The sequence below is a fragment of the Pseudopipra pipra genome, chromosome 8, assembly GCF_036250125.1.
Source record: "Pseudopipra pipra isolate bDixPip1 chromosome 8, bDixPip1.hap1, whole genome shotgun sequence".
NCBI classification, from domain to species: Eukaryota; Metazoa; Chordata; class Aves; order Passeriformes; family Pipridae; genus Pseudopipra; species Pseudopipra pipra.
In genome coordinates, this window is record NC_087556.1 from 28,806,123 (window position 1) to 28,833,607 (window position 27,485).

General features: G+C 36.8%; 1 protein-coding gene across 2 annotated transcripts in view; it reads right to left on the reverse strand.

Moving 5' to 3' along the window:
- Positions 1–26,165, reverse strand: part of NRAP (nebulin related anchoring protein) — a 50,321-nt gene extending 24,156 nt beyond the window's left edge. The window contains exons 1-21 of one of the 2 annotated variants that reach the window (XM_064663359.1): positions 25,906–26,165; positions 25,545–25,639; positions 24,731–24,818; positions 22,457–22,561; positions 21,803–21,907; positions 21,020–21,127; positions 20,064–20,168; positions 19,314–19,421; positions 17,695–17,799; positions 15,112–15,216; positions 13,129–13,245; positions 11,310–11,414; positions 10,294–10,401; positions 9,489–9,593; positions 7,018–7,116; positions 6,404–6,508; positions 4,695–4,802; positions 3,772–3,873; positions 3,066–3,263; positions 2,850–2,954; positions 500–598 (exon numbers count right to left, since the gene is read on the reverse strand). In XM_064663359.1, coding sequence (XP_064519429.1) covers positions 500–598; positions 2,850–2,954; positions 3,066–3,263; positions 3,772–3,873; positions 4,695–4,802; positions 6,404–6,508; positions 7,018–7,116; positions 9,489–9,593; positions 10,294–10,401; positions 11,310–11,414; positions 13,129–13,245; positions 15,112–15,216; positions 17,695–17,799; positions 19,314–19,421; positions 20,064–20,168; positions 21,020–21,127; positions 21,803–21,907; positions 22,457–22,561; positions 24,731–24,818; positions 25,545–25,639; positions 25,906–25,977 — 2,247 coding nt within the window. In that variant the 5' untranslated portion in view covers positions 25,978–26,165. The remainder of the gene's footprint in view (positions 1–499; positions 599–2,849; positions 2,955–3,065; positions 3,264–3,771; positions 3,874–4,694; positions 4,803–6,403; positions 6,509–7,017; positions 7,117–9,488; positions 9,594–10,293; positions 10,402–11,309; positions 11,415–13,128; positions 13,246–15,111; positions 15,217–17,694; positions 17,800–19,313; positions 19,422–20,063; positions 20,169–21,019; positions 21,128–21,802; positions 21,908–22,456; positions 22,562–24,730; positions 24,819–25,544; positions 25,640–25,905) is intronic. The other variant, XM_064663360.1, reaches the window with a different exon arrangement.
- Between the last annotated feature and the right edge of the window lie 1,320 nt (positions 26,166–27,485).

Sequence of the window (27,485 nt, forward strand, 5' to 3'; positions counted from 1 at the left end):
AATGTCTACTGTCAGCTGGGAATACTGTGTTTTCCCTCCATCTTCCTTCCTTGCTTTATTACCCCATGGATAAACAATTTTTGTGCAGATGACATTAATGACTCTGGAATACTCAGGTATCCTGTCAAGAATACATTTCAGCCATACTTGAATCCAGTCTACACCACCCACAAGTTTGTCACCAAGACTGTCTGTAGAGATATCCCCTCCTTTTCTGGTCTGTAACATCATTTATGAGAAGCCTCTGTTTCCATTCCGATTGGTGTTTGGTTTTTGTCATTGTTGCTCTAGTTCAAAGAACTCCATGAGAGTATTAAATATAAACAATAAATATTAATATTATTAATAAATATTAGAAATAAATCTGAAGAAATTTTATACGTTGAAAGGCTTCGTGACTGGGTTCTCTTCCGTGATCACTTCGGTGTGTACCTATATCAGGAATGGCCACATTATGAGTAAACTACTTGCAAAGAGACAAATTCAGTTAAAGACTCACATCACTTTGAAGTTCCTGGCTTTTCTTGGCATGCTTGATCTGAGAACTGTCAGCCACACTGGTGAACTTCAGAGCATCAGCCTTCTGCCTGTACTTTTTCTGCAGCAAATTAAAGCAAGTTACATACAATTTTCTACACTACTTGCCCTCCCCCCAGAATGTAGCACTTTCAAAAAGTACATGACTGATAGAGCCAAAAGTACCCTGTAAATTCAGAACAGGTGTCAACAAAATAAGCTGCCAAATACTACCCAGTGCTGGCATTTTGAGGTGAGAAGGGTAGTACAAGAGCATGCCAAATGCATTGTTGCTGACACTCCAAGCATGGATACTCTTCGGTGCCAGATGTACTATCTACATATCTTGTAAGACCTAGGTTGCACACCAGCCAATAACTGGGGTTCACAAACTGGGTATGACTAAGTCAGGACCCAAGAGAGCTCATAAGCCACATAGTCTGTATTAGTATCTCATTTTCTTCCATGAGGCTTTCCAAGCATGTTCATGTGTGGTTCAAATCACTGAACATATGCTACTGAGATATTTTTAAATTATTAAGAAAAAAATTAAATTAGAGCAAGCAATTTCAGAGTCCTGAAAGTAATTTGAATTCAAAATCTTCCCCATCATGTCACAGTTCTTTTCAAAGCAGAGCTCAGCATAGACACTGCAGTCAAGCCTTTCTGTGGCCAACAGCTATGAGAGGCCTCCTTAAGGCTCAAGTCTTGGCTATGGGAAAAAACATTTTCCTATATTCTTCTTCTGGTACCAGCACTTATATAAAATCTGTTTGAATGGACAAATGTGTGTAGAGACTAAGAGTTTTAGTTTGGTAAGTGAGACTAACCTTACTTTTATTCCTTTTTAATTTTTGTTTTACATCTGAAACATACCAAAGGGAACAGAAAACTTCAACAGCCTTCATCAGGCTTTAGATCAAACCTGTTTGTAATCAATGTCTTTGCCTCAGCATTCTGCATCACTCGTGAGAGTGAGATAAGCATCTCTTTCTATCTTTGTCATAGTACAAGGAAATGCAGCACTATATTTCAAGATCACGGCATGATAGGGGAGACCAAGCAAACACTTTTTGTATAGTTTAGTCAAATTCTTATTCTAACCATGAAGTGGGGCATTTCATCTAGAAAGGGTTTAAATGCATTTTTTTTTCATTATTCAGCATTTCAGGAGAGAAATTCTTCTGTTTGAACTGATGGGTGAACAGATCAGTTTACACTGTGTCTCTGCTAGGGGAACACAAAACAGAAGTTAAAAAAGCATGCATCACCTCAAAGAGGTGCTCATAGCTTTATTTTAGGAACCTGGAAGGGAGGGAGGCAGATTAAAACCAGCATGTTTTGTCACATTGCATGGAACACAATGTAGTGACATTCTGCAAAGAAATGACAAAATGCCAGGCTTTGTATGGCAGTAGAGATCTCTCAAATAATATCCATCAGTCTCCAGTTTAAGTGACTGTCAGCCATCTCTTGGCCTTACACGGCACTGGAATGTAAAGGCAGATCATTATGGATTAATATTTGTGGAAGTGATTATTACTACTGCACCCCCCAGCAGCAGATGTCAGTCTGTCCCTAGCAAGGCACCAGATCTGAGAGTAACCACTCTTCTTTTGTTTCTAAGTTTGTTTTTTTCCCCTTGCAGAAGTAGTGAGAGGATGTCAGAGACCCAAGGTATCAGAATGTGATCCCCAGTAACTAACTGGCTTCTGTTTCTTCTTCCAGAACTAAGAGGTATTTCATCCTTCTTGTCAAACTTCCCCTAATTTATTCTTCTCTCTGTCCTCTATTTTTCCTGGCACTAGCGAGACAACTCAATAGCTAAGCAGCTGAGGAAGTATACTTCCATAAGGTTAATGGCAGTGCAAAACCATGAATTAATCAAGAGAATGTAACGAAAATCAGCAAAAGCTGAAGCTGCCACTGAAGTCACAGCCCTTACTTGCTAAAGAGTAAGGAAATTTTCAAGCACGGCTAACAAATATCTAATTTTTCAATATTACTCCTTAAAACCTCTGTGCTCTTCATGTAGCATGTGCCATAGGAAATTCAATGCTGTTCTGCTCCATGCGTGGGTGAGTGAAAAGAGGTGGAAGCACAGCTATGGGGACTTCTGCCTCACAAATTGATACAATAATCATGTAATGGAAAAACATAATTTTAATCTTTAACCGAAGAACTCCTAAACGATAGAATAACTAAATGATGTTCATCAGTTTTATCATCTATCAGATATTCCTTATTAGGAATTCCTTACCTATTCCGTGTATTGTAGTGGTATGAATGTGCATAAACCTTAGAACAGGCAGAATCCTGAGCATTTTGCTTACCTCACTGACCAAGTCTCCTGCCTTTTTGGCTTGTTGTATGTTAAGACTTCCTTCTGTGATACACCCAGCTCCTTTCATCCACATCAGATCTGCCCTATATTGAAGCTGTAGGGGAAAATTACATTTATTGGCACAATGAGAACTAACACGAAATGGAAAAATTCTATAAGCCCTCTTACTGCTTGTAACATTTAAGCTGAGTGTACATCATCTTACATCACTCTGGAGATCATAAGCCTTCTTTGCCCATTTGGTCTTCACATCCTCTGGAAGCACTGTGTACTCATGGAGTCTCTTTCTGTAATCTAAGTCACTAGCAAGTGCCTGAGCCTTCTTAGCATGTCTCAGGTTTATCATATCCATAGGCAGATGGAAATGGGCCTTACTCGCCTCAAAATCTTTTTTGTAGGCAATCTAGAAATAGAAGGAATGAAAATAAGTTGTTTGTATCAGTAAATTGCAAAGCTGTCTTAAATCACCACTCTTGTTTGGGTCCTTGCGCAAATTAAGGAAAAAAAACCCAAACACATGTAGAAATCAGCTCCTATAAGGGGCAAATCAGATGCCAGCATGAATTTTCTCTATCACATTACAGCCTACTTTTAAACATACCTTTCTTGACTTGAAAGTTCTATGTAGAAATGTTAATATTGTGGGTTTAATATGATTTCTTTTAATATTGATGTTTTAATGGGGTATTATTTTCCTGCCCCAAAATAAGGACACCATAACCCAAAATGTCCTATGAGAACAAATATACTGTGCAATCACTGCAGATTAACAGAGGGGGGAAGGAAACCAATTTTGTTAAATACTTCCAACAATTTCTTACAGTGAAAGCAGTAACAGTGGCAGACTGCATATTGCTGCTGAAAGATTCATAATTATGAAAAACATCTTTGGAGTAAGAGGAATAATTTACCTCACTAAACATCTTGGCCACCTGCAGAGAGTGCAAAAGCCTTGAATCTTTGGTTCCAATTGCTTTTCCTTTTGTTTTTTCATATTCTTCTTTATATTTAACCTGTGAAAAAAATAATTCAAGTCAAAGGACATTTCCTATTACTCGAGAGATAAGCAATATGTTTTTCAATAATGATTTGGATGGTAAAAATTTAGAAGGGCTTAATCTGATTCTCACTTTGACACTTCAGATTTCCTAGATTTTCTCAGAAATTCCAGAGGTACAAAGCTGGTCTCATTTAAGAGGTGTTTAACCTCATTCTTTAAGGCTCAGTCCTCTGAGGAGGATATGCTTAAAAACTTAAAGTCTTCTGATTAGCTAAATTATCTGATTCTTAAAGGCAAAGATAAGAGATCAATTCAAGCAAGGAATTCAAGATTTGATTTTCTTAATGAGGTGAGATTTCATAATCTCCATCACTGCTGAACACTTTCCAGCTGCAGAAAAAAGTTTCTGCCTTTTCTGCCTCTCCAAAGGGTAAGAACCATGATATAAGTTGTTTAGAAAGATTTTGTTTGGAAAGTTTTTTACATACATCTGTTTATGTTAAAGAAGCAGATTAAAGAAATATGCATTCCCTTTGCAGTGAATGATAACAGCAATTTTGAGGCTATAAACAATTCAAAACACTGAATTTTACTATGGGGCTATTGTGCAAATTTTGCTTTGCTCTGTACACTTGATTTAATAGAAAGTAATTTTCAGAGAGTGAAATTTGATAGCAGAATCTGAGAAAGTTTCCAACTGTTCATTAGCCAGTGAGAAAGACGGACAACCAAACGTAGGACTTAAAAATCCAGATGAAGCCAGCTAAGCTTTATTTCCCTGGGCTATAGAGACTTATATAAAGAATAATTCCTAGGTAACTAAATATAACATACATCACTGGCAAGATCCCTTGAAGCTTTGGCAGCAAGTAAAGGCAGAGAATCAAGTTTCATTTCAAAGCCCCGGCCCTTACTCTTCTCCCAGCCTTCTTTGTACTTAACCTGAGAAAGGAAAGACAGCAATATGTCACTAACACATAAACACACAAGATCTTCAAAGAAACATGAAAATTATTAAGAGCAAAATGGAAGTTTAAAAATGCTCAGTCCACAAACTGGAATATTCTTAAGTCACAGTTCATTATCATTTTGAGCTAATTAATTGTCCAGGATTGAGTCGAGAATTTTTTTTTCTTGGAGTTTACAGGCACTTTAAATTCCAGAACATGCACCAACAGTTCTCATTTTCAAACAGACACAGGGGAGAGAAGGTTTTTCAAAAGTGCCTCTGGTTTTGTCTTCTTATGCAAGTAGTGTAGACCTACAGGAGCTGATCTATAGGACAGAGCAGTTGGTGCTAAGAATCAAATGTCGCACTGCCCATTTCAGGAATTTTCATTCCCACTCCCCAAACTAGAACTAGTCAGGTCCCATGCACTGAATGTATATTTGTAGCATCAGTTCTTTATATGAGCTGCTGGAGAGCATCTTTCAGTTTGGCTGCATTCAGCTTGTGTGCTCTGAGACCACCCCACAATGTGAAGCACAGCTCAGTGGAGCAGCCCTTATGATCAGATTTTCTTCGAAATCACACTCATGAGCCACACAAACCACAAATGTAGATAAAATGCATGACAATCACGTGCTTAACTTCTGAAAGTCAGTGGAAGTTAAAGGAATATTTTTTAATCTCTTTTTCAAGATTGCACTTGAAATTCCAGTAGAGCAGGATCAAGTATGCCTTCATGCATAGTATGCATGCACCCAGTGAAGTCTCCAGGAAGCCCCAGTTTCTGGATTTGGCTTCTTGTATGTTTATATTTTACCAGTTTCTAACAATGAGCATGCATCCCAACATATCACAGCCACAAAGGGTGATGCTCCACAACTCTCCACCACTGCAACTTTTTATTTGCACCACTGCAAATAAAACTTAGGGGAAGAACACAAGATATGAAAATCTTCCAGTAAGGCGAACTCACAACCATGAAAAATTATGAAACTGGCTAAAAAATAAGTCACACCAGGAATGTTTGGAGATTTTTTTCTCATTTTCCACTTATTTATCTTATTGGGTTTTTTGCCCTCCAGAACTATCTACAAAAATGGAGGCTTGAAAAATGCTTTAAAAATAAAATAGAAGATCAATTTTTCCTGCAAGCACTTGATTTTAGCACTCAAGTCTCTCAGTGAATCACTATATATTGTCATGAATTATGAATGGTAGCAACAGTGGGCTTGATTCAAGTTTGCTGAAGTCATTGTTTCTTCTCACTGATTTCAGTGGGCTTTGAGTTATTAGAACTGTGAAAATGTTCTTCATGCAAACATCACCTCAGAAGCAGTTAATTTTTTGAATATTGATTTACTAAAGAAATTCAAATCATCTGGAAATGTCTTGAAAAAAAAAAGTCTAGTGGTTTCACTGTCCTTGAGATTGGATTCCTATCTATTCTGGGTACCATATTTCATGTTGTTTAGTATAAAGATGGATGATAAATGCTAAATGCTTTCAGAAACAGTATCATCATGTCTATATTTATATTCATTTCTATCTGTTAACAGCATCATGAATGCCAACATTTCCAAGTGGCTTGACCTACCTCACTGTATAACTCAGCGTTGGCTTTTGCTTTCACTAGCTGAGGTACATCCTGAGGCAGAGTGTAGTTTGTTTTGGTCTTCTCATACTCAGCTCGGTAGTTCAACTGCATATATTGAAAAGGTCAACAAGAATCTTAGTTATTTTTAACTCACTAAAAATACGACCATTAGACTGATTGATTGCTGTTAAATTTAAGGCCATTAGTGCCACACATTCTAGATACTCTCATAAGTATGGCTGATGTAAATATGAGGGCAATAAGGCAATTATAACTTCATAACTTCATAACTTCTAACCTAATTAGTAGGAAGCATAACATTATTCTATAAATGGAAGAGCTACTTATTATCTATAAGTACAAAAGATATTATTAAAAACCATGCATTAATAAATACACAGGAGATAAATTCCTAACAAAGCACACTAACACAAATCTTAAAAATGGAGACAAGCATTAGACCTACTGGTATGCTTGCTATATGGTTGGAAATGATTTCATTCAGTATGTACTCTTGTTTTTGCTATAAGTCTGCTGATGAACTATAAATGGTCTGAAATCAAATTATCTCATAATTCTAACAAATGATGGTGGCTAATGATGACAGAACTTACATCACTGAGCTGCTGCGCGTTTATTTTGGCTTGAGCAATTTGTGGAGTGTTGGCAACAGAGCTGTACTTCAGCTTGTCTATGCTTTGCCTGTAATTTACCTAATTTAAGATAAAATAAAATAAAAAAAGATTTAATAAAGGAAGAAATGGTCAGACTGGAAAATGAGAGATTGAATAGACAAAGTTTTGTTAAATAACACTCTGGATAAAACATTACTTAAACCGTAATAGACTGAGATGAGGAAAAATGTCAGGATCTTTTGGGTTAGATCTGAGCTAATGCTCTGAAAATTTCCTAGTCTGAGATCACAGTTTTTATCCCACCTTGAAAATGAAGTTCCTTATAACCCCTCCCCATCAAACCCACAAATTCTTAAAAAGATGCAGCACTAGCTGGTCCCCCAAAACACTGCTGTAAGACTGGCATTCTTAACCATGACTTAGTCCATTTTTATCTTTCTCAGACAAGGAATACTATAACTGTCTATTAAGAGGTCTGTCCAGTGTAATACTGCACAGAGCAAATGGACTTTCTTACCCTTTTTCTTTACTGAGTTGTACTGTAATAATTAATCACAGAATTTTTGTGTGTGGTGAAAGTTTTGTGTGGATATGAGAAAAGAAAAACATATGGTACCAAAGAAAAGTCATTTTAACATCAGCCATCAGGATTGGAGCCCACTACTTTCCTAACAAATTAACATGGTAGTAATAATAATAAGCTAAAGAAGCCCAAAATTATGCAAGATTAAAAAATCATAGCAAAGCTTTCTTTCAAACCTGTTGCTGCCAAAGAACTCAGTGCTATACTACAGAACACAATTATTATTCTCTGTAGGCCTTAATTAATATTCACTGTAGTTAATCATCACTTTGCAAACATTGCAAATCCCATTGCGTAGAACTCATTTCTCAAGAGCACTTTTTTTCCATTAAAGTGGAGTACATTTCTAGAGACTTTGAGTTACTGAAACTATTTTAATGAGAACCTTCTTATTTCAGGTATCCTCACATAAACTTGCTCATTCTGCCAGAATGACAAAAACTAGGAAGAAAGGGCTGAATTATCTCACAGGTCCAAAGTGATCAAGGTACTTAAAACAGTTCATTTGCTTCCTCAGAGACAGAGAGAATTTTAAATCCACAGAAAGGGATCATTTCTTTTTAACTGAAACTATGCATTTATTGCTACTTGTGATTGCTTAGTGTGTGAGAGAATTGTATTCCTAAAAGAGTTCAGAGTAACAAAGCTGGTTATCAGGGAGCAGACGAGTCCTGGGACTATTTCAGAATACTAGATGATGATCATGACAAGTGCAACTGAGTGTCTGTGGCCAATTGATTTCCATGTTTCAAACACAGATGCTGACATGAATCGTAGAGTCACAGGTAGTGCTGAAAGGTTTTGTACATTTTGGACATGAATTCATACTTTCTTTGAATTCTTTAAGAATGCAGCTCTCTCAGACACTAAGCAATCAAACCTTGAAATTTACTTTTTTAAGGTTTCACAAAGATAAAGCTGAAATTACTACTGAAGAGGCAATAGTTCACCTTACAGCTGCAGTATATCAAGTACTTCCTCAAAAACATGAGAGTTCTCAGTTCTGGCTATTCATGCTACCACCTCTTTCTTGGAAGAGGTATTTATGCCCAGATAAGTCTAATTTAATGTTAATGACCTCTCTAAGGCATATTGCTTCTGTTTTTTTCTGCAATTTCAATGGCAAGAAACAGGTTATGTACATCTTAGGTAGTCAGAAACACCTTGCACAGCTGCTGCTCTCTTCCTGTTGATTTTATACATGATACCTAGTGACTATGATCCTAACTAAGGCCCAGGTTAAGTTCCCAGTCATAGATGAGATCAATCAAGCTTTTAATGCTTGTGAGAGGTGAAAGTATGTTATGCTGTGGAGTCTGCCATCCTCCATTTATCTGTAGAACATATATAACCACAGCAGTACATGAATTTCCTCACCCCCTTCGATCAGGAACTCAACCCCAAGCACAGAGGGCATCTCTTTTGCATGGACTGCAGGCTTATGGACGTTTATGTGACCAGTTAGTTCCCCTTCAAAAGGGAACATGTATCTTCAGGGAATTTACAATGGATGAGATGGCTATTTCAGTCTCAGCATCCTTTCAGTGCTTGATGCTGTTGCTAAAGCTGTCCAGGATGGTGAGACGTTTTGCAGCACAGAGCAGGGACAGGACAGAAGTCACTCATTTCACATCACTGTACAATCTGTGCTGAACTGAAGCCAACAATAGGACATGGCAGCACTTCCTCCTCCTCTGAGACCCCTTGACACTGCAGCTTTTGCTTTAACTTTGTTATCACTAGCTGTTTGCTCCCATGATTAAATCATTGCTTGACACATACAATTTATCACAATCTCTCCTACAGAGAGACGATGAGCTGTGCAAGTCATAGGAAAAAAACCCAAACCAAACATGAAATTATTTACATCTTTCAAAGGGACCAACTTCCTTGTTGTCTGGTATGAAGGAGTGAGAGTAGCTGGGTAATTGTAGTCAACACCATCATGTTTGTAATCAGATTTATAGGCTATCTGAAACACAAGGAGAACAAAAAAAAAATCATTCTTTTTTTTTCAGCTGTCATTTGTTTGAATAATAATCAGTCAAGAGGAAAGGAGAAACAATAATATTAATATTAAATGCAGGAAACAAAGTAAGTTCAATGTCATGAGTGACAAAGAAAATGAAATTATTTGCATAGTTTAGCCACTAATTGATTCTTTTTCAGCTCCTCAATTAATCCAATGCCAACAGTGGGAGCATTAACTTAACTTCCACCTATGACACATCTCTTTTATCTTTCTGCTTAGTTCTCGAGCTTCTTACAGATTTGTAAATAATGTACTTGAAGGAATGGTATGTAATGAAATAGCTTCTTGACTAACCCAGTAAATTAAATTGGAATCCAGAAATCTTCATTAAAGACTGTTTTTTTAGCAAAGGTCTGACCCTGGGGGTGGTGACAAACAACTTTCAGCATCCTATTGATGTCAAAGAAAACCGAAGGATCTCAGTATGTTGCCAGATCACTGAAATTTCTTATTTTAACTTCTTCCACACAGTGAGCTATAAATCAGTACAAAAGGGTTTCCAGAATCTCCCCTCTTCCCAACATGTCTGTTCTTCAGATCCCCAGTAAAATATGATCTAAAGTTTTCTATCAACTTAATTCTGGAAAAAACGAAAGACAAGCAGGCACCAACCATCCAGGTGTGATTAAAAGAGACTTACATTGCTTGCCAATGTGCCAACTTTCATGGCATGTAGCATTCGCTTGTCCATGCCAACGCCTACATAACGACCTTTCATTTCATTCTGGTAGGTTTCTTTGTATTTAAGCTGTACCAAAAAAAAAAAAAAAAAGGCAAAAATACTCTGAGAAAATATGTTCAGTTGTACTATTCCATATTTCACAGTAGGGAGACAAATTATTTCAGCTGTGGTCTACTAGTGTTGCGTCAATACAGAAACTCATTAGTCCACAACTTTGGTACTTTAAAAAATTTTAAAAAACCCCTCTGTGAATTTCCTGTTTTACAAGATGTCATTTACATGTTCTTCATATCACTCAGATGCCACATAAAGAAGATACCTCTGCATTCAATTGCTGCATATTATTTGAACAGAAATAAATCCTAGGGAAAAGTTCCAGGGAGGCAATATTTGTACCTTAACAAATAAACAAAATTTGGCTGTTTTGGTGCATCTTTCACCAAGCCCAGAGTGAGGAATTTGACAAGAAACATTAATCACTCTACCATCTAAACTGTATGGCAAAAGATTTGCTCTTCTGGGATTTCAGAAAATGGTAGGAGGCAGTATGAAACAAAATCATATTTCATGATCATGAGATACAAGTTATATAATTATTAACGGTGATTACTTTAACACAGTAATTATGTTTCTCTCTGGCCTAACTTTCCAGTCAGGACATGGACACTCACAGTGAAAGAAATAATAATTATGACAGAAAACAGTAATAACTGACAGCTACTTCTCTAGATTAACAGTCCATTGTAAGCAATCTCTCATCTATATACCATAAAAGTTCTTTTCTTAATCCTATTTAAAATGAGTCCCAGTTATTCATCAGGAAACACTAGGATAGGTACTGTACAGACATGGATAAAAATCAGTTATAATCACATTTACAGTGCACGCTTCTCTGAAACACACACACACAGATGACTTGTGATTCCAGTAGCTTCCAGGTTAAGCAAGCCACACACGAGGTGCTGAAAACTTACATCACTGGTGAATTTTGAGACCTTGCTCACATTCTTGAATTGTGGAGTATCACAGTAGTTCATGCTGTAGCCTTTGTTGTTTTCAAGATCCTTCTTGTACTCCACCTTAGTAAAAAAAAATGCAAAAAGGGAAGATACAGTGAAACCTTAATCTGCTCTGTCAAGTTCCTTCACACAATTTTTATTAGCCAGACCAACTCTTGTGAGATTTTGATACACAGTTTTCATCAGATGAAAATTAATATGAGGAGAATTTTCATATACTCAGTTCTCGTTTTATAAGCAAAAGAAATGCAAACAATTCCATCCATTTGGACCTCTGCAAAGTGTATCAGACAGTGACATGAGGAAAATTATTAACAAAAACAATGACAAACAAAGGAATTTTAAGGTGAGCATGGAGCAAATGAAAAAAAAGAAAAAGCAGGAAGGATTGAACAGGGGAAAGTTTACCAGAAGAATCCTTCAGAGTAAGTTTAAATACAGAACAGGTTTGATATTTTCATCAAGTACCTTTGCTCCGAAGTAGGATATCGGGGGTGATATTAAAAGGGTTACTGTAAATGGGACTAAATTCAGCAATGTAGAATTTAATATATATGGGGAGTAGTCATAAAAATTTCAGCTACAAGAGCTCATCACTTGAAAAGGCTAAGAAAGAGAAAATTGTTCATGTGTAGGATGACCACAGAAAGAAGTCAAGGTGTAAAAGTAACACAGCCATGTGGAGACCTTTGAGCAGGCACTGGGAATTACATGTGCTATGTACCAGGTTCCAGCAAGACCTCATCAAGAACTTATGTACTCTTATAATCCTTCCTGTTTAAGGAATGTGTACTCAGCCTGTAACAGCTGCAGTGACAGACTGAGAGAGACAAAAAGAATTTAGCTTGCTTAGTCTAAGAAATCAAAGGCAGAGAGAAGAAAATTATATATTTGTAAACATCTCAAAAAGGTAGTCATGCAGGGAGAAGAACTTTTTAAACTAAAAGGCAATGTTAGCACAAAACACAGGAGTAATAAAGTGGACAGGAATAAATGTAGGCTAGGAATTAGAAGAGGAGGATAATATGATACTGTGTCAAAACAGCAGGAACCAGGAATCATTGGCCCAGGAGGCCCCTTCTAGTCCTAGTTCCAGGGGTTTTTCATTATTGAAGGTTTTATACTTTGACATCTCAAGAGTATAAGTTTTTAAAACTGCCATGGGGAAGTTCTAGAAACTCACATTTATTAATAGCTTTATAGCTGATATGACACTATAAATAAATTAATAATTCAGAATCTACTGAGAATTCTCTAGCAATCTTCCCTTGCCAAGCAGAAAAAGAATCAATTATCAGTAACTCACAGGTTTTCACATTATGGAAGAAAACAGAAATCTGCATTAACAGAATGGTATGAATTTTGGCTTTGTTCATGTTATTTTTTAATTAACAGAAAAACTTTTTTTTAAATACTCTAAGGTACACACACAAGTCATCCTAAAGCACTTGTGGTTATATTTAATAGCACATTAAGAGCACAATTCAGGTTTGGGTTTTTTTTTCAGATTTCTATTCTTCATGTGGTCAGAATTAGAAATACTCTCCTAGCGTTAGTTTCCCATGTTTTCATGCAGATCATTGGAAAGGCCAGGAAACAGCATCTGAAGATCTGTTCTTGAACTTTTCTCTCCAGTTGCTGTGCCACACACAGATGATTTTTGTTGCATACAGTGCAGTAAGAACAACATCTTTTTATATTTGTAGTCCTTACTCATCAGACACAAATGTTTGTATGAGCTGCTCTCGAACTTGTTAACAGATCGATTCCTTACCTCACTGACAAGCTTGTTAACACTTTGGGCTTGTTTAAGAACTAGGTTGTCTTCAGCCGTTAGGGAGTGAAAGTGAGCTGCACCTTTCATCTTGGAAAGATCTTTCTTGTATTTTATCTGAAAAGAAGTAGGGAAAATTATAAAATAGATGTCTACTTTCTCATTATTACTATTTAGACTCGCTTCATGAGTCAGGATAAGATTTTTCCTATTCTTGCTTTGATAAGTAAATGGAAATTGCTAAGTTGAATCACTGCAAGTACTTACTTCCTGAAATAACCCAAATATAACCCCACAGCCCTAAAATCCCTGTCAAGATATTTTACTAGAGAGCATTTTTTTTAATCCATTTTATAGGTAATTTGAACAACACTGCTTGTTGTTCATAGTTTGAATAGATAACTAGCAGGTTCTTGGCTATTGACTGGTTGGAGCTCGTCTGTTCTTCTATTACTGAAGTTAATTCTCAGTACTTCGATTTTAGACCTCTAGTCAGAGAACTGCAGATGGTCATCAGATGTTCTGCAAACTTTTCCTTTTGTAGAAACCAGCTTTTTAAAACAGCTGCACATTTTTGCACTCTTAGTGTTCTTAGGGGAATTGTATTTCTCTACCAAATAGAGATTGAAATAGACTTGTTAATTTAATTTAGACATCAGGTTATTGACTTAAATTGGGCTCGGATGGGTGAAAAGAGATAATACATATATTGGCCTTTTGCCAAACTTTGTCCAGCAAAACCCCTGTTGGGAATATATTTCAGTAGTTCTTGCATAGGGGGAGATGCTTTATGATCTACATCTTATGTTACTGCTTCAAAAATAGGATTCATAATTTACAAAATATCGAATTATTTTATGTGTGCTGAAGTGCAAAGTGTTTGGGGTTTTTATTTTCCAAGCCTGCACATAGCTTCTCCAGCTTTAAAGCAGTAAGGCAGCTTGATAAAAACTTTAGTGTGCAAATTTTACCTCCATGGACCAATCCTCCTCCTCACTCCAAGTATTACAAACTAATAAGGAAACTACTGATCATTAACATTTCGAAAACCTATGAAACCGCCATCTTTATCTGAAAAGGTTAAATATTCCATGTTTAAACAAAATAGGGATTGTCACAGAGGATTTAAAGTTTTTTATATTCTCTCAGTCATAAGCTCAGGTAACAGAACATGACTGATCCTTTCACTCTAGTTCACTGCTCACATCTGGTCCAGGCTAATGCAAGCTGAAAGACTCAACCATCTGTTAGCTCCCCAGAAAACAGACTGAGCTCATCAGCTCAGACAACCCCATGGGGGACAGGTGTCCACACTACAAAGGTTGTCATTCACAGGAACCCTTCAGAGCAGTCAGAAGGTAGTGACCTACAGACTGATCCGTTTTTTGCCACTGCCAGAAACAGACTCCTCAAACAGGCTCTTTAATGGATGGGCTGTATGCAAGAATCACACATCACCACCTTTTTGCCAAGTCTTTAGTTTACCACTCAAAACTAAAAATCCCCAGCCTAGAAATAAGTTCACTTAAGTGAAGTGACAGTGTCATACTCTATGGTTTCTTTTCCTCCCTATGACTTGCTTTGTGCTAGAGGCATGATACATCAAAATATCAAAACCAGTACAGTTCATTCATCCTCCATTTATTCACTACTGGGAATACCACAGCAGTCCACAGGATGATTAAGGCAGTTGAAGGTTTCATTAATAATACAGGTGCAGATTTGCCAGGAGGGTGAACCTAACAGTAGGGATCCCCATTAGTTGCTACATCCATCTCCTCCCTCATGCAAGTTGGAGCTGTGCCCCCTTCTATTAATGGATATTATTAATCTCCTGAGCCATTCAGTTCCCAGCAATGCAGTGAAATGTCATTTTTGTTTACTTCTCAAGTGTAATTTTAGCATTCCCCTCCCAGGCACTGCTCTGACAAACTGCTGTTTTTAATTGTTTATGAATTGTATTGATTCAGGTTTCATACTTACATCACTTGCCAATTCATTTGCTTTCTTGGCATTTTGATAAGCTGGAGTGATCATAGCAGGAAAGCTTCCTTTCCCTCTGCGTTCCTCAAATTCATCCATATATCCCTGAAGAAAATTCATACTGTTTACTCATCATACATGAGCAGGTGGGGCCATGGGTGATACTACAAAGCCCCGTAGACGTTGTTAGTAGGAAGGTTCATTGCTTCAATTATTTCTTTTTAAATGAAAAATATAATAAAATTACTAAATGTAAGAATAAAATTACCTGTTAAAATAATTACCCCTGTAAAATTAGTTGTGCTTCACTGCAAGAGAACTTTAGGTAGATATTAGCTGTGGTCAAGACAGTATTCAAGTATACAGTGATATACATCTTCTAATCTCACCTCATTTCTTACAGAGATGATATCTACTTGCCTCTCTCTGTGTCAACACGTTTCCCTCAAATATTATAAAAACACCTAATGGTTTGGGCAGACAGGAGATTTGCTTATACTTAACAAGTTTAACGTAGGGTCAACCTTCCTCTGTGGTGTTACAGAGGTTGCATGATCTTTCCATGGCCATTTTTCACATCATAACTGACCCAAAATAAAACTTCTCTGATGCAGTGACATATTTTGAAGAGGGATTAATTAATGAGGCATAAATACCTAGATATTAAACTGGCAAACTCCTTAGGGAGTTATAATGCCATTTGCTTGATTTAGAAAAAAACAATTGTTGTGAAATTAATGCGCTTAAATCTATCTATAGATAAATTTTTGGGTAAATGTTTGACAGTTTGAAAACCCTTTTGATAATTTAGTAACAAAATACTCGAGCTTTTTTCCAAATGGTAGTGCCCAATGGTCACTCCAAAGCTTTCTATGGCAAGATCTGGGGAGAATATGGTAAATACACAAACAAGTAAGATACACTGTAATATGTCTTCTCTGCAATATTTTGTAAGTCCTTTATAGTAAAGAGGCAGTTTAAGTGAAAATATCATATGTGGCATGTCAAGAATGTCAGAGAGAGCACGGATAGGAAAGATAAATATTTGGGATATCCATTTCGTGAATTCTCAGTGCAAAACAATCCATTGCAGGTCATTCTGTGCACCATCAATCACATGGTAAGACAAGTCATACCATAAGTTTGTGAATAACATAATGTAATTATAGCTATCTCGCCTAAATTATTCTATAAACAGGTATGGAAAATACAAAATATCCTTGAATAATCAGCTGAGTCAGTTTTCTAAAATACCATTCATGAGTTTGAATTCTTCAAACTAATCAGCCTTTTTCTTCTTTCTCAAATAAATTTTTATGTAATTTCTAATATTGTTCATATTACAAAACAGTATTTCCAATGTTAAGAAAATTATTCTAGCCGCTTCTAAGATTTTTAAGCACAAACAAAACTGGTGCTTAGCACACAGGAATTTTACAGGAAGGTTACTTAAATTGTCTCATGTTATATATATATATGTACCAAATGATCTCAGCAGCTAGAAATCTAATCCCTTTGCCCATCATAAGTCACAATTTACTCAGAAAGATCCATTAATTTCAGTGACTCTATGTTATTTGACTAATAATATCAGTATCCAATCTATGAAGATTAAAACTCAAATTGAATTTGAAGTCTGTGACTGAAGTTTCAAAGACACTTTCAAAGAAAAAAACTTAAATCAATTCTAAAGACAGAAGCATTCTAATGCTTGAAAATGTAATTAGTGCCTTCTCAAATTCATTTTATTTGTTTATTCTTATTAAAACTTGTAGTAGTTCAAAAGATAGAAACTAATTGAAGGCTTTATCACTACAATTCTAAACTCATATTCTTCAAGGATGGTTTGCTCTTCACAGATTACTAGACGTAGATTTGGACAGAAGGGAAGAAATGTAAAATCCCAAATATTTTAGGGTAATACAATCCCTGTTCCTTCATTTCTCTGAAGTATATGGATCTACTGAGGAGCTAGGACAAAAAACCCTAAGATTAACCATATAGTTTTCTTTATACAAGAACACTATTCAATTTCTTTCAAGTTCCCTTTAGCTGTATTCAGTTCTGTTTAGCTGTGCTATTTCCCTAACTTAATTGGAATAGAACTTTGCATGCATTTTGGGAGACCACAAAACCAAATATATTTCCTTAAAAATTAAACAAAAGTAAAACAAATGCCACAGAACAAAACAGAACTAAAGCCTATTTGGTTCCACAAATACAGAACTACAGCTTGTCAGGCTTATAATATCCCTTCTGTAGAAGAGCTGAAATCTAAGAGATTTAGTGCTGCTCACAGGTATTTAGAGCTGCTGGTAAGGCCCACCTCTTGGAATGACTCTACCACAAGGGTCAGGCAGAGACAGTGCATGCACCTTGTGGTTTCACCTTTTAAGAGCCAATGCCAAATATATTACACGTTAGGAGTATGGTGCTGTTGCACAACACCCTTTCCTTCGAGACCTTGTTTTCTCATACAGGAAAACAACATGAAAATAGGTCTCACTGTAGTTTCTAAATTCTGGAGCAATCAGCTGTAGTAATGATCAACATCAGCAGGGTTATCTCTTGGATGTTGCATACCTGGCCATACTGATCTACATTTTCTCTTGCAGAAGTAACATCTGTTCCAGCTATATGACTGGCTTTTCCCTTGATCTCTTTTTCGTATCTTTGATGATACTTTACCTAACAGGAAAAAAGGAAATGAATAATCTGCGTGAGTTTAGTCTGGTACACAGATGCTGCATAATAAATAACAATCAATGACATGCACATGTTGCCAATAAAGGATTGTCAAAATTCTCATTGCCACCAATCCACCCAAGTCAAATATGCTGCTTGAAGGTATAAAAACAAAACTAGTGATGTCCTTTTTAATAATGCACTAGGAACATAGGACTTGCCATTTCAACCCAGACCATTAGTTCAGTGTGTTCAGCACCACCTGCTTGTCAGTGGTTAATCCCTGATGCTCCAGCAGTTTAAAAAAATAGAACTGATTGTAATGTAGTTTCATGGTTACCACAGTGAACTTTTTTACCAGAGAGTCACCTGAACACCATCAATAAATGCATTTGTTTCTGAAAGATGCTGATCTCCACAGTACTCAAGGGAATTTTAAGCATCCTTCAAGTTTAGACCAAGATTTGCACTACCTTTGCTGATGTCAAAATAATGCCTGTACTTGATGCTGCCCTTTAATCACCATGTGTGTTTGCCGACAAAAAATGAACGGTTTTCCACAGATCAAAGGCAAATTTTTTAAGAGTCAGTTGCTTTTGCCTTCAGAATTACAGATCTCCTCTTATTTTCCTCAATGACTCTTAATAATGTTTTAAATTCACTTCCATTGGGTTAGCACAATATATTATCTTCTCCAACAAAAAGAGCCTTTCTTTCAGTTTCCAATAACAAAGCACAATTAACTGTATATTTTGAAGCAATACTGACGTCCTTTTACAATGTTTATGTGAGAGTACAGTGGTGTTTTGGTTTTGTTATGTTTGGAAAGGAAAAGAAAGCCAATAAAGATCAGTATACCAAAGAGTTTAAAAAAAAAACCATGAAAAAGTAAGGAGAGTAAAATGAGCAGAGTAGAAAGCTATAGTTTATAAATCTCTACCCGTGCCATGTGCTTGTGTGTGTATCTATGTCATGTGTTTGTGTAAAGGCAGTTTCTTAAGTTCATATTCAAGCCTCCTCCTGCAACAGCACAAAGGCAGGAATAGGAGAATGAACAGTAAGGATCCACTCAGAGCATAGAAATACATGCAAAGCAGAGCTCTGCAAACACAGCCCTCCCCCAATAAAAGGTCACCCAGAAATATTGTGACTGTGTAAAAGAGCTGCACTTCGGACTTCATAACTCATACTGAGTTGGGCAGAAGGAAATCAAAAAGAGCTCCAGCTGACTCGTTATTGTTGTTCTTCTCAGTTGTATGCAACAGGAGGCTGGGTAAAGGGGACATTTTTGCCCACAAAAATCCAGAGTGTTGATTCACAAGTGCCTCTTTTTGTGCATAAAACTCAGTTTTGTCCCTGCAAGAAGAGACAGTCACTGGAAAATCTGTGTGTGAAGTGCGCAGCTAACATAACTCCACAATGCTCATAGAATTTCTGTCAGTAAACGTTTTAATCCAAAATTTGTATGACAATTTACTGTTCTCTTCCCCAAAAGAGACTTTGCTTTGGACACTTACATCACTAGCTAGTTCATTTGCTCTCTTGGCTATTTGATAAGCTGGAGTGATCATAGCAGGAAAGCTGCCTTTTCCTTTCCGTTCTTCAAAGTCTTCTGTGTATTTCAACTGCAAAAATTCAAGATAGTTCAGGAGCAATTAGATCAAATGTATTTTGATTGCACACTTAGTCAATTTTCAAAGTTGCAAAGTCAGGTACTCCATGGCTGTCATCCACCAAAAGGAGGATGAACCATGAAGTCTGAATCTTTGCAACGTAGTCTTTAACTACATGATCACGTATCTTCTGCATGACCCCTTTGTCTCCTTCAGAGTATAGGATGAAGGACAGTTGTTTAAAAAAAATACTGAATGTGTCTGCAAGATGCCTGCTCTATTTATATTAGAGTCAGGCATCTTCTTTCTTTACTTTGCATGGCACCTAATTCTTGGGTATAGCACAAACTAGTTCTCTGCCTTCAGTTCTGACAGCCAGCTAATCCCTAAAATGGCCTAAAACTGAATATGGTCTTTGTAATTGGAAGTATTAAATACTTAACTGTAAAATGAGCTTGCCTTTAAAATCTTATTTTTTTATTTTTCTTTATGTTCATATTTTTCATCATATCATATCATGGCTAGGCTTCACGAACGAAGATTTGGGAAGGCACTACCCACGCTTGTTGCAAGTCATATTTTTAAGTGATCTATAAATATCCCAAGAATCACTTGGAGAGTCAGAAAGAGGTCAATCTGCTTTGCTTCACTTACATCACTTGAAAGCTGTGATCCAGCCTTGGCATGAAGTATATCTGGAGTGTCTACAACAGAGGTGAACTTTGAAACTCTCTCTTCGTGTCCACGCTTGTATTCTACCTGAAGAGAAAAACACATAAATCCATATTACAAACAATAAGCAGCAAATATATATTTCCTATCAGAAAGCTTCTAGAGAAAATGAGCAACAGCTGTCATGGCACTCCCCACTGTACAATCAAGCTATCACTTATATTTAAGGCCCAATTTCCTTATAGTTAATCCCAGAAGTAGACAGAAATGGACCCAAATAATCAAATTTTCCAATTATATGAGATTGATGTGAGCCATACATTGATCAAAATGTCATGAGAATAGTCAATAATGGCCCAAGATTATAGTGCAATGACAATGCCGACAGTGTTTGCAGAAAACAATGCAATACTTTACCAATACTTTAAAATTACTTCTGTAAGATTTATTTTTACTTGATCTTTTTCAGTTGAAAAGTTACTTTTATAACTAAGCAATTTTCTGTGCATATATTTAAGTATCTTTCATATAAAATAATTTTAATATTACAGTTATTTAACTTCAAATAATAAGGCAAGTGAAAAATTTCAAATGTAAATAATGAGATGAATAAAGCCATAACATGAAAACAAAGGTAATTAATTAAATTAACGTTTTAGAGTGAGTCAAAGTCTTTTTCAGATTGTGATAAACTACAGCAAAAGTCACTACATTTTTCAGGAAATACCTATATTGTCATTTATCCCATATAACTGTCTTCCCAGGCCAAGTAATTTGTCAAGGCTGTTTTCTGCATCATGTTAAAATTTTCTCATTATGTAGAATTAACAGGACAACAACTATTCATCATAGAATCTAATGTCTAAAGTGAATGGCCTGAACCCAGGATTGTCCAGCTTCAGAAGTCTAAAACATAATTAAAAACCCCTGTGACTCACATCGCTGCTTAGTTGGGTGGCTCTCTTAGCAACCTGATAACCTGGAGTGATCATAGCAGGAAAGCTGCCTTTGCCTCTCCTTGGCTCGTATTCTTCTGTATACTGAAACTAGAAAATGAATTTGTTTTCTCATTACAGAAGAACCCACCATAGTTTAATGTGATTCCTCTTTTAATGCCTGCTTCCTAGAGGTATGTATCACTTTATTTAAAAGAAAACAAATTTAAGAACTTACGCCTTATAAGTTTGTTAGGTAAAACTATTTCCTACACAGAACAGAAAACATTTCCCATTCATATCAATTATCCACTGTTAATTTGCTATGTTGACTGGGTCACTAACCCATTGTATGGACACAGACAATCAGTCGTAATTCAGAAGTGATTTTCATCAGTCATGGAAATACAGTCAATGGAAATTGAAGTTTTCCATCATGAGTTCTGCTCTACTGAGACAGCACCACTTGCTTGATCAGGTCACCTCGGTTTGGTCAGTAGTTGAAGTGCTTCTCAATTATGGGAATATATAAATGTATGATATCTAGAATGGGCAATAGAACTGTTATGTGACTTGAATCACTTCCATGGTTAAGTATGTTATTGACAGAAGTAAACATGTCAGTCTTTCCTACAGTAACATCATACCAAAGATTAGACACTCCAGTTGTATTTCATGCAAAGGCTGGAGGTGAATCTTACCAAAGGCTGACTTTGATGCATTTGTAAGTCTTCAGAATATGATAGACCATGAAAATAAAGCTATTCCAAACATCAGTCCACTTACATCACTCAGAGTTTTCTGTGCCTGTGTTATCTTGACCATCTCAGGATCTGGGATAGTTCCTGAGTACCATGATTTTCCTCCCTCATAGGCAGCATAGTAAGCATTCTACAAAACAAAAATTAAATAACTACCAATCTTCACCCTTGTTTTAATACTCAAACACCTGATCTGACAGGAAAAAAAAGAAACACACACAGTGCTGTGGAAGTGAAATTTACTCTCTGCAGATGTACAGCACAAGGCCTACATTTCAAATACCTTCAGAAAATGCCAAGGTAGGACTTGTATAACAAGAACTGACATCAAGATGACAGGATCTAAGATCCCAGAGTGAGACTCAAATAACAATCTCTGGGAATCAGATCACTTGCTGTGAAGCTCCAGTGCCAGTAGAAAGAAGATACATAGAGCACGGCTGTACATGCAGCAGTCCAAACAGTTAACTGTACAGATACACTCTTCCTCCTCCTCTCATTCTTGCGTCCTAAGCTATAGTTGAGCTGTGTTACTTTGAAAAGTTTAGCCAAATGAGAAGCAATGGGTTTTTTTAGCACTTAAATCCTGTGACTAAACCCCCTAACAGTGAGGACTGTCAGTGCCAATTCCAGGTCTCCTGCAGGCTAGTAGCTTGGAGACTTGAGGGATATTTCTTACCTGGGTAGCCAGTTGTTGGGCTTTATAGACACCTTCAATTTCTCTGGACCTTACATCCCATTGAAAGACTGATTTGAATTGTTCACTCTCTTCTCGATATTTTATCTGAAAAAAAAATAATTATTTGTTTTAGTAGCTTATTAGTACATAACAACACTCCTCCCCTTCAGAGAAGAACATGAAGGGAGACAAACAAGGTGAAGATTGCATTTAGCCCTAAGGTCAAAATTCTGCTTTCTAGTTCACACCCAGCTTCTACCTAAGATTTCTGCTAATATTAGAGAGTTCCTCTAAAGGAACAGTGTATTACACCTGAAATATGGCATGACAGTCTGAAAGAATAATTTGATAATTAGATGATACTTTTGGATTAGATAAAATATGAGAATAATTAAGACATTTTAAGCAGGACATGTCAATGTAGCATTAGATGAAAGAACTTTTACCAGATAAGCAATATTCTACTCTCCTTTTTCCCTGCACAGTGTCCACTAAGTATCCTAGCTCTGTATATGTAAATGACTACTATATTATTGGGTCATTATTTTCCTACTGCTACTTTTATCATGATAGCATATAGAAATCCAACTGAAATCACAGCTCTGGTATAGATCTCACTCTTCAGATGTAAAAACTCAAAGACTACAAAACTTAAACTGACTGGACAGAAATATTACTGACCATATGTACCATTATTCCCATTTATAAATTGAGCACAGAGGTGCAGAGAGCTAAATGATTCATCTGCTCACACAGAAATTCTGTGTTGAGGGAGTGAGTTTAATTTTTATCTCTGCATTCGAGTTGACATCTCAGCATAAGACTTAAGTGAGAACATCATGTTAGGATTGAAGAAACATCTTCTATTTTTTTTGCATCAAAAATAACCTTACATATAAAAAAACCCAACAAACTACAGCAGCAAGTGAAACCTTTTCCCAAGTTATCATTCTTTTATACATTAGTATGAAAAACTTTTCCTCCTCACAAAATCTCTACAGAAGCACTCCCTTTAAGTAGGTTCTGCAGAATCAGCTTCTTTACTTTACTCTTAGCAATTTTCTCTCTGGAACAGAACCTCATTATGTGATTGAAAAGGACAGAAGGTGCTTTAGGTGTATAGAACAAGGGAAAGTGATCTTTGAGCTATAATTTGTCCGCCTGGTATATTCACATGCACTGGAAGTATCAGTCTCATATCACTGCCTAAAACCAGAAATAGAACCTGCAGTAATCCCAGACTCATTCCTGACCGGATTCGTCACACACAGTTTAAAGTGTGATAGTCACTGCTGGAGTAGTTACGGCCCATGATATTGCAACAACTGATGCACAAGAATTGCTGTACAAAATGATAAAAGACATAACATCTGATGAAGGCTATTAATGTGCATCAACTTGGTATAGCTGACACAGAACATCAGAATGAATTTAATATGCTATAATCTAAGAAATACAACAATGATGGCTAATCACATTAAAACACATTGCTTTGACAATACAAAAAGACGTGATATCCAAGAAAATACTATCACATGGAGAAGTGAGATATCTATCGGGTTTTGGCCGTTCCCGTAATTTTAATTTCATTAAATCCTTAGAAATGCAAGTTTGAAACCGATGTGTTTGTAGGGAAACAGCGCAGATCCAGGGATGGCGTTCGGGAAGCCGGCGGGCCGCGAGCGCCCCTCGCGGTCGGCCGGGGCACAGCAGCCCCGGGAGGGTGGATGCGGCTGAAAGGGCGCGGGAAGCGCTTCCATCCCAACACCTCCAGCAAAACCGTGCAAAGATCCCCGGACTTCGTGTTTACGCGCCTCAGGTTTGCCAGAAATACTTCAAAAAGTATTTGTGAGAACTTTTGCCTGCGTGCCACCTGGGTATAATTCATTTATTGTTTCACATCAGTTTCTGAAGAGATCACAAAGCAAATAGGTCGTTCTTGTTTCCGAAGCCTGTGTAGCCCCCCTTAGTTGCTAAGTTTACAAAGCTCTGGGCAGTTTATGTGAGCAGCGATTCCATATAAGTTCTCAGATATGGCAGGTGAAAAGCTCCTATACATTTTTCCTTCTGAAAGCAGAAGCAAATTCAGATCTAACCTTTCTTTCTCATGAGTAATCACATTTAAAAAATTATGATTCAAACATAGCTGAAATCTTACTGCTCAAAAAGAACTCAGGGGGTAAGTAAAATCACATATTCATATTTATAAAGCAAGACACGTCATCAGAAAAATGTAGAACAAAGACTAACACATTTGACCGTCGAGATTCTTACCTCACTTACAATTTCTGACAGTTTTTTCGCATTCATATTTACTGGTGTGTCAAATACACTTGTGAATGCATTGTTTTTTGGATTATGCCTGAAAAAAATGGGAAGTGTAAAAGGATATTAGGAATGTACCAGGCAGCCCACAGAAAGGTTCTCTCTGAGCACTCAAGAACACAATACCAGCCTCCACCCCTCTATACATAACTTTTCCCCCACTTACACAGAGATCTCAGATTACATTCAAGTTATTATTGCATGGAGTAGGTGCCTAGAGCAAAATTAATTTTAATGATCGTCATATCAATGCTGTGTTTCTAATAACAAAAGAGAATAATAGAATAAAAAACAACTGTCATCTCTCCTTTTTCTGCCGACAAATTTGACAGGAATTGATCATTATAAAATAAAAACTTCCTAGAACAAACCAACTCAAAAATCTGCATTTTATATATTTTCTTTATGATTAGCTCAACCTTGTTAACTCTTAACCACTGATTTGGAAAGCACTGAATTTTATGGTTTGGTTTATTTTCTTCCCATAATACCAAAATGGAACTTAATTTGCCATCTTTTAACACACTGAACAAATGAGGAAGCTTTATGTACAGTAACAAGTGTTTCCCATCATTTGTGATCCATGAAAAACCAAAGATATGCACCAAGGCAGTAACAATACCTAATTTCACATCACACATGGAACCAGGCTGAGTCCAAATGGTGATGTTCTATTACATTAAAATGATTAGGGAAATTAAAACTTAAAAAAAAAAAAAAAAAAAACAAAAAAACAGAGAGAAAGAAAAGGAAACACACTTACGCTTGACAGTAAGGTTTTTTCTCATGGCTAACAAAGTTGTTTACTGTTAACATCATCTTGCATACTTCGCAGTGAAAACAGGCTTTATGCCATGTCTAGAAATACCACAAAACAGAAACCAAACAGACATGATTTGTATTTCATTATTATTCTGTTAAGTTTTAAATCTCGGGTTTGATCCTTATCATTCATTTAACTAATTTGAGGCGTTTTTCTTCAAATATATACGTATAATTAACTCATTTCAGTTCTGAAATCAGTTATGAGTAAAGAACTTTTGGAACCAAGAGATTTGCACTGTGTTTAAAGTGCTAATCTGTACATTTATTATAGTCCAAAATGATAAAGAAAGAGAACTGACCTGATCTATACAGTTAATCTTCTCAGCAGGGTAAACCCCATAGCCACATCTAGCACACGGCTGCACATTCATCTTGAAATCCACAGAGTGAAAAATATATAGGTTTATACAAAAGGTTCAAAGAGTATAAAAGTGACTTTTTGGCCTGTGCAAAGCACACTCTAGACACTCCAGTCAGGGCCTTTTGCTGTGGTCAATGGCTCCCATTAAAGCTCTGAATTGAAGTCTGCTGCTCCTTTTGCTGACCTTCTGTTTCAAAGTCAGCTGCAGGCTGGCTTTTAAAGCTGCCAGTTAGTAAGAGCGGTTATTTTGGCAACTGTGTCAGTGCGTAAGGGAGGGCAGCAATATCTTTCTCTAAATAGAAGAATGAACTCACAGAAACGAATCATGTCCATGTGAATATTAGAGCCTGATCATTTAGTATTTCAGTTTTGTTGTCATAAAGAGACATGGTCTCATGAAGAGAAAAGTATACACAGCAGCAGCAATTTATCATAGTTTCTCCTCATCCTCATATACAAGTGACCTCACGGAGGACTACTGCATACTGAGGAACAGCCTCATAATAAAAGGTACCATCAGAGATACAGGCCAGAGATGGGTTGGGAGCTTCCTGGACCTTTGGTGGATCTAGAAGAGGTGCAGCACCATTGTCCCAGATGAGTAATTAGTTTTTTCCCTTGGTGCCAGCTCAGTTCCCCTTTGTGTATTACAGGCAGCAGAGCAGGGCACACTCATTTCTCATATCTTTCTGTTTCATCAACCTGTCACTCCATCTCCAGCTGTAGGAGGATGCACAGTGAGACAGGCAGAGCCTGTTATCTCAAATAGTTCTAAACATGATGGGCACAAATCCAAACTTCTATCTACTACAGGAAAAACTTCAAAAAGGAACCATTTACTATTGCATAGAATGAACAAAGCAGCTGTTTAACGGTGTTCGCAATGAGTAGGCTGGCATAGATCAGAATGTAAAAATTCCTTCACCAAATAATGATAAGGAATTATTATGTCTGATATTACGATTCAAGCAAGCTATTAAGGTTGTGAAGGCTTCTCTGAGCAAAAGAAGCTATTAAATTCTACCAGCTACAAATGGTCAGGATTTGAGATTTATATCTCACCTAATCATAATACTTCCAGCTGCACGGCTCCATAACCCTGGGACACAGCTAAGAGTTATCTCAATCTGATTAAAAGTCTACTCGGTCATCCATACATCTGCACCACTTCCCATGCCTGCAGCAGTCCTGGGATATTGCTAAGCACTTTCCTTTTCTATAAATTACAAACAATTCCATCAAAATAATTTTTGGCTAAACCTTCCAGGTATGCTTACAGAGCCTCCTATTCATCTCTCCACAGAGATATGCAGTTTTGCTTAACTTATTATTACTCCTTTTACTGAATGCTGACAATGTCCTGGCACAATGTACTGTCAGCAACTGATGTGCTGAAAATAGAGTCTCTAATCTGAAGAGCAGTGGCACAAAGTCCTGAAAACACTTGAGGCCTTTCAAAGTGATATATCAGTATATAAACAGATGCATTTTTCATTTAAAAAAAATGCCTACACAACA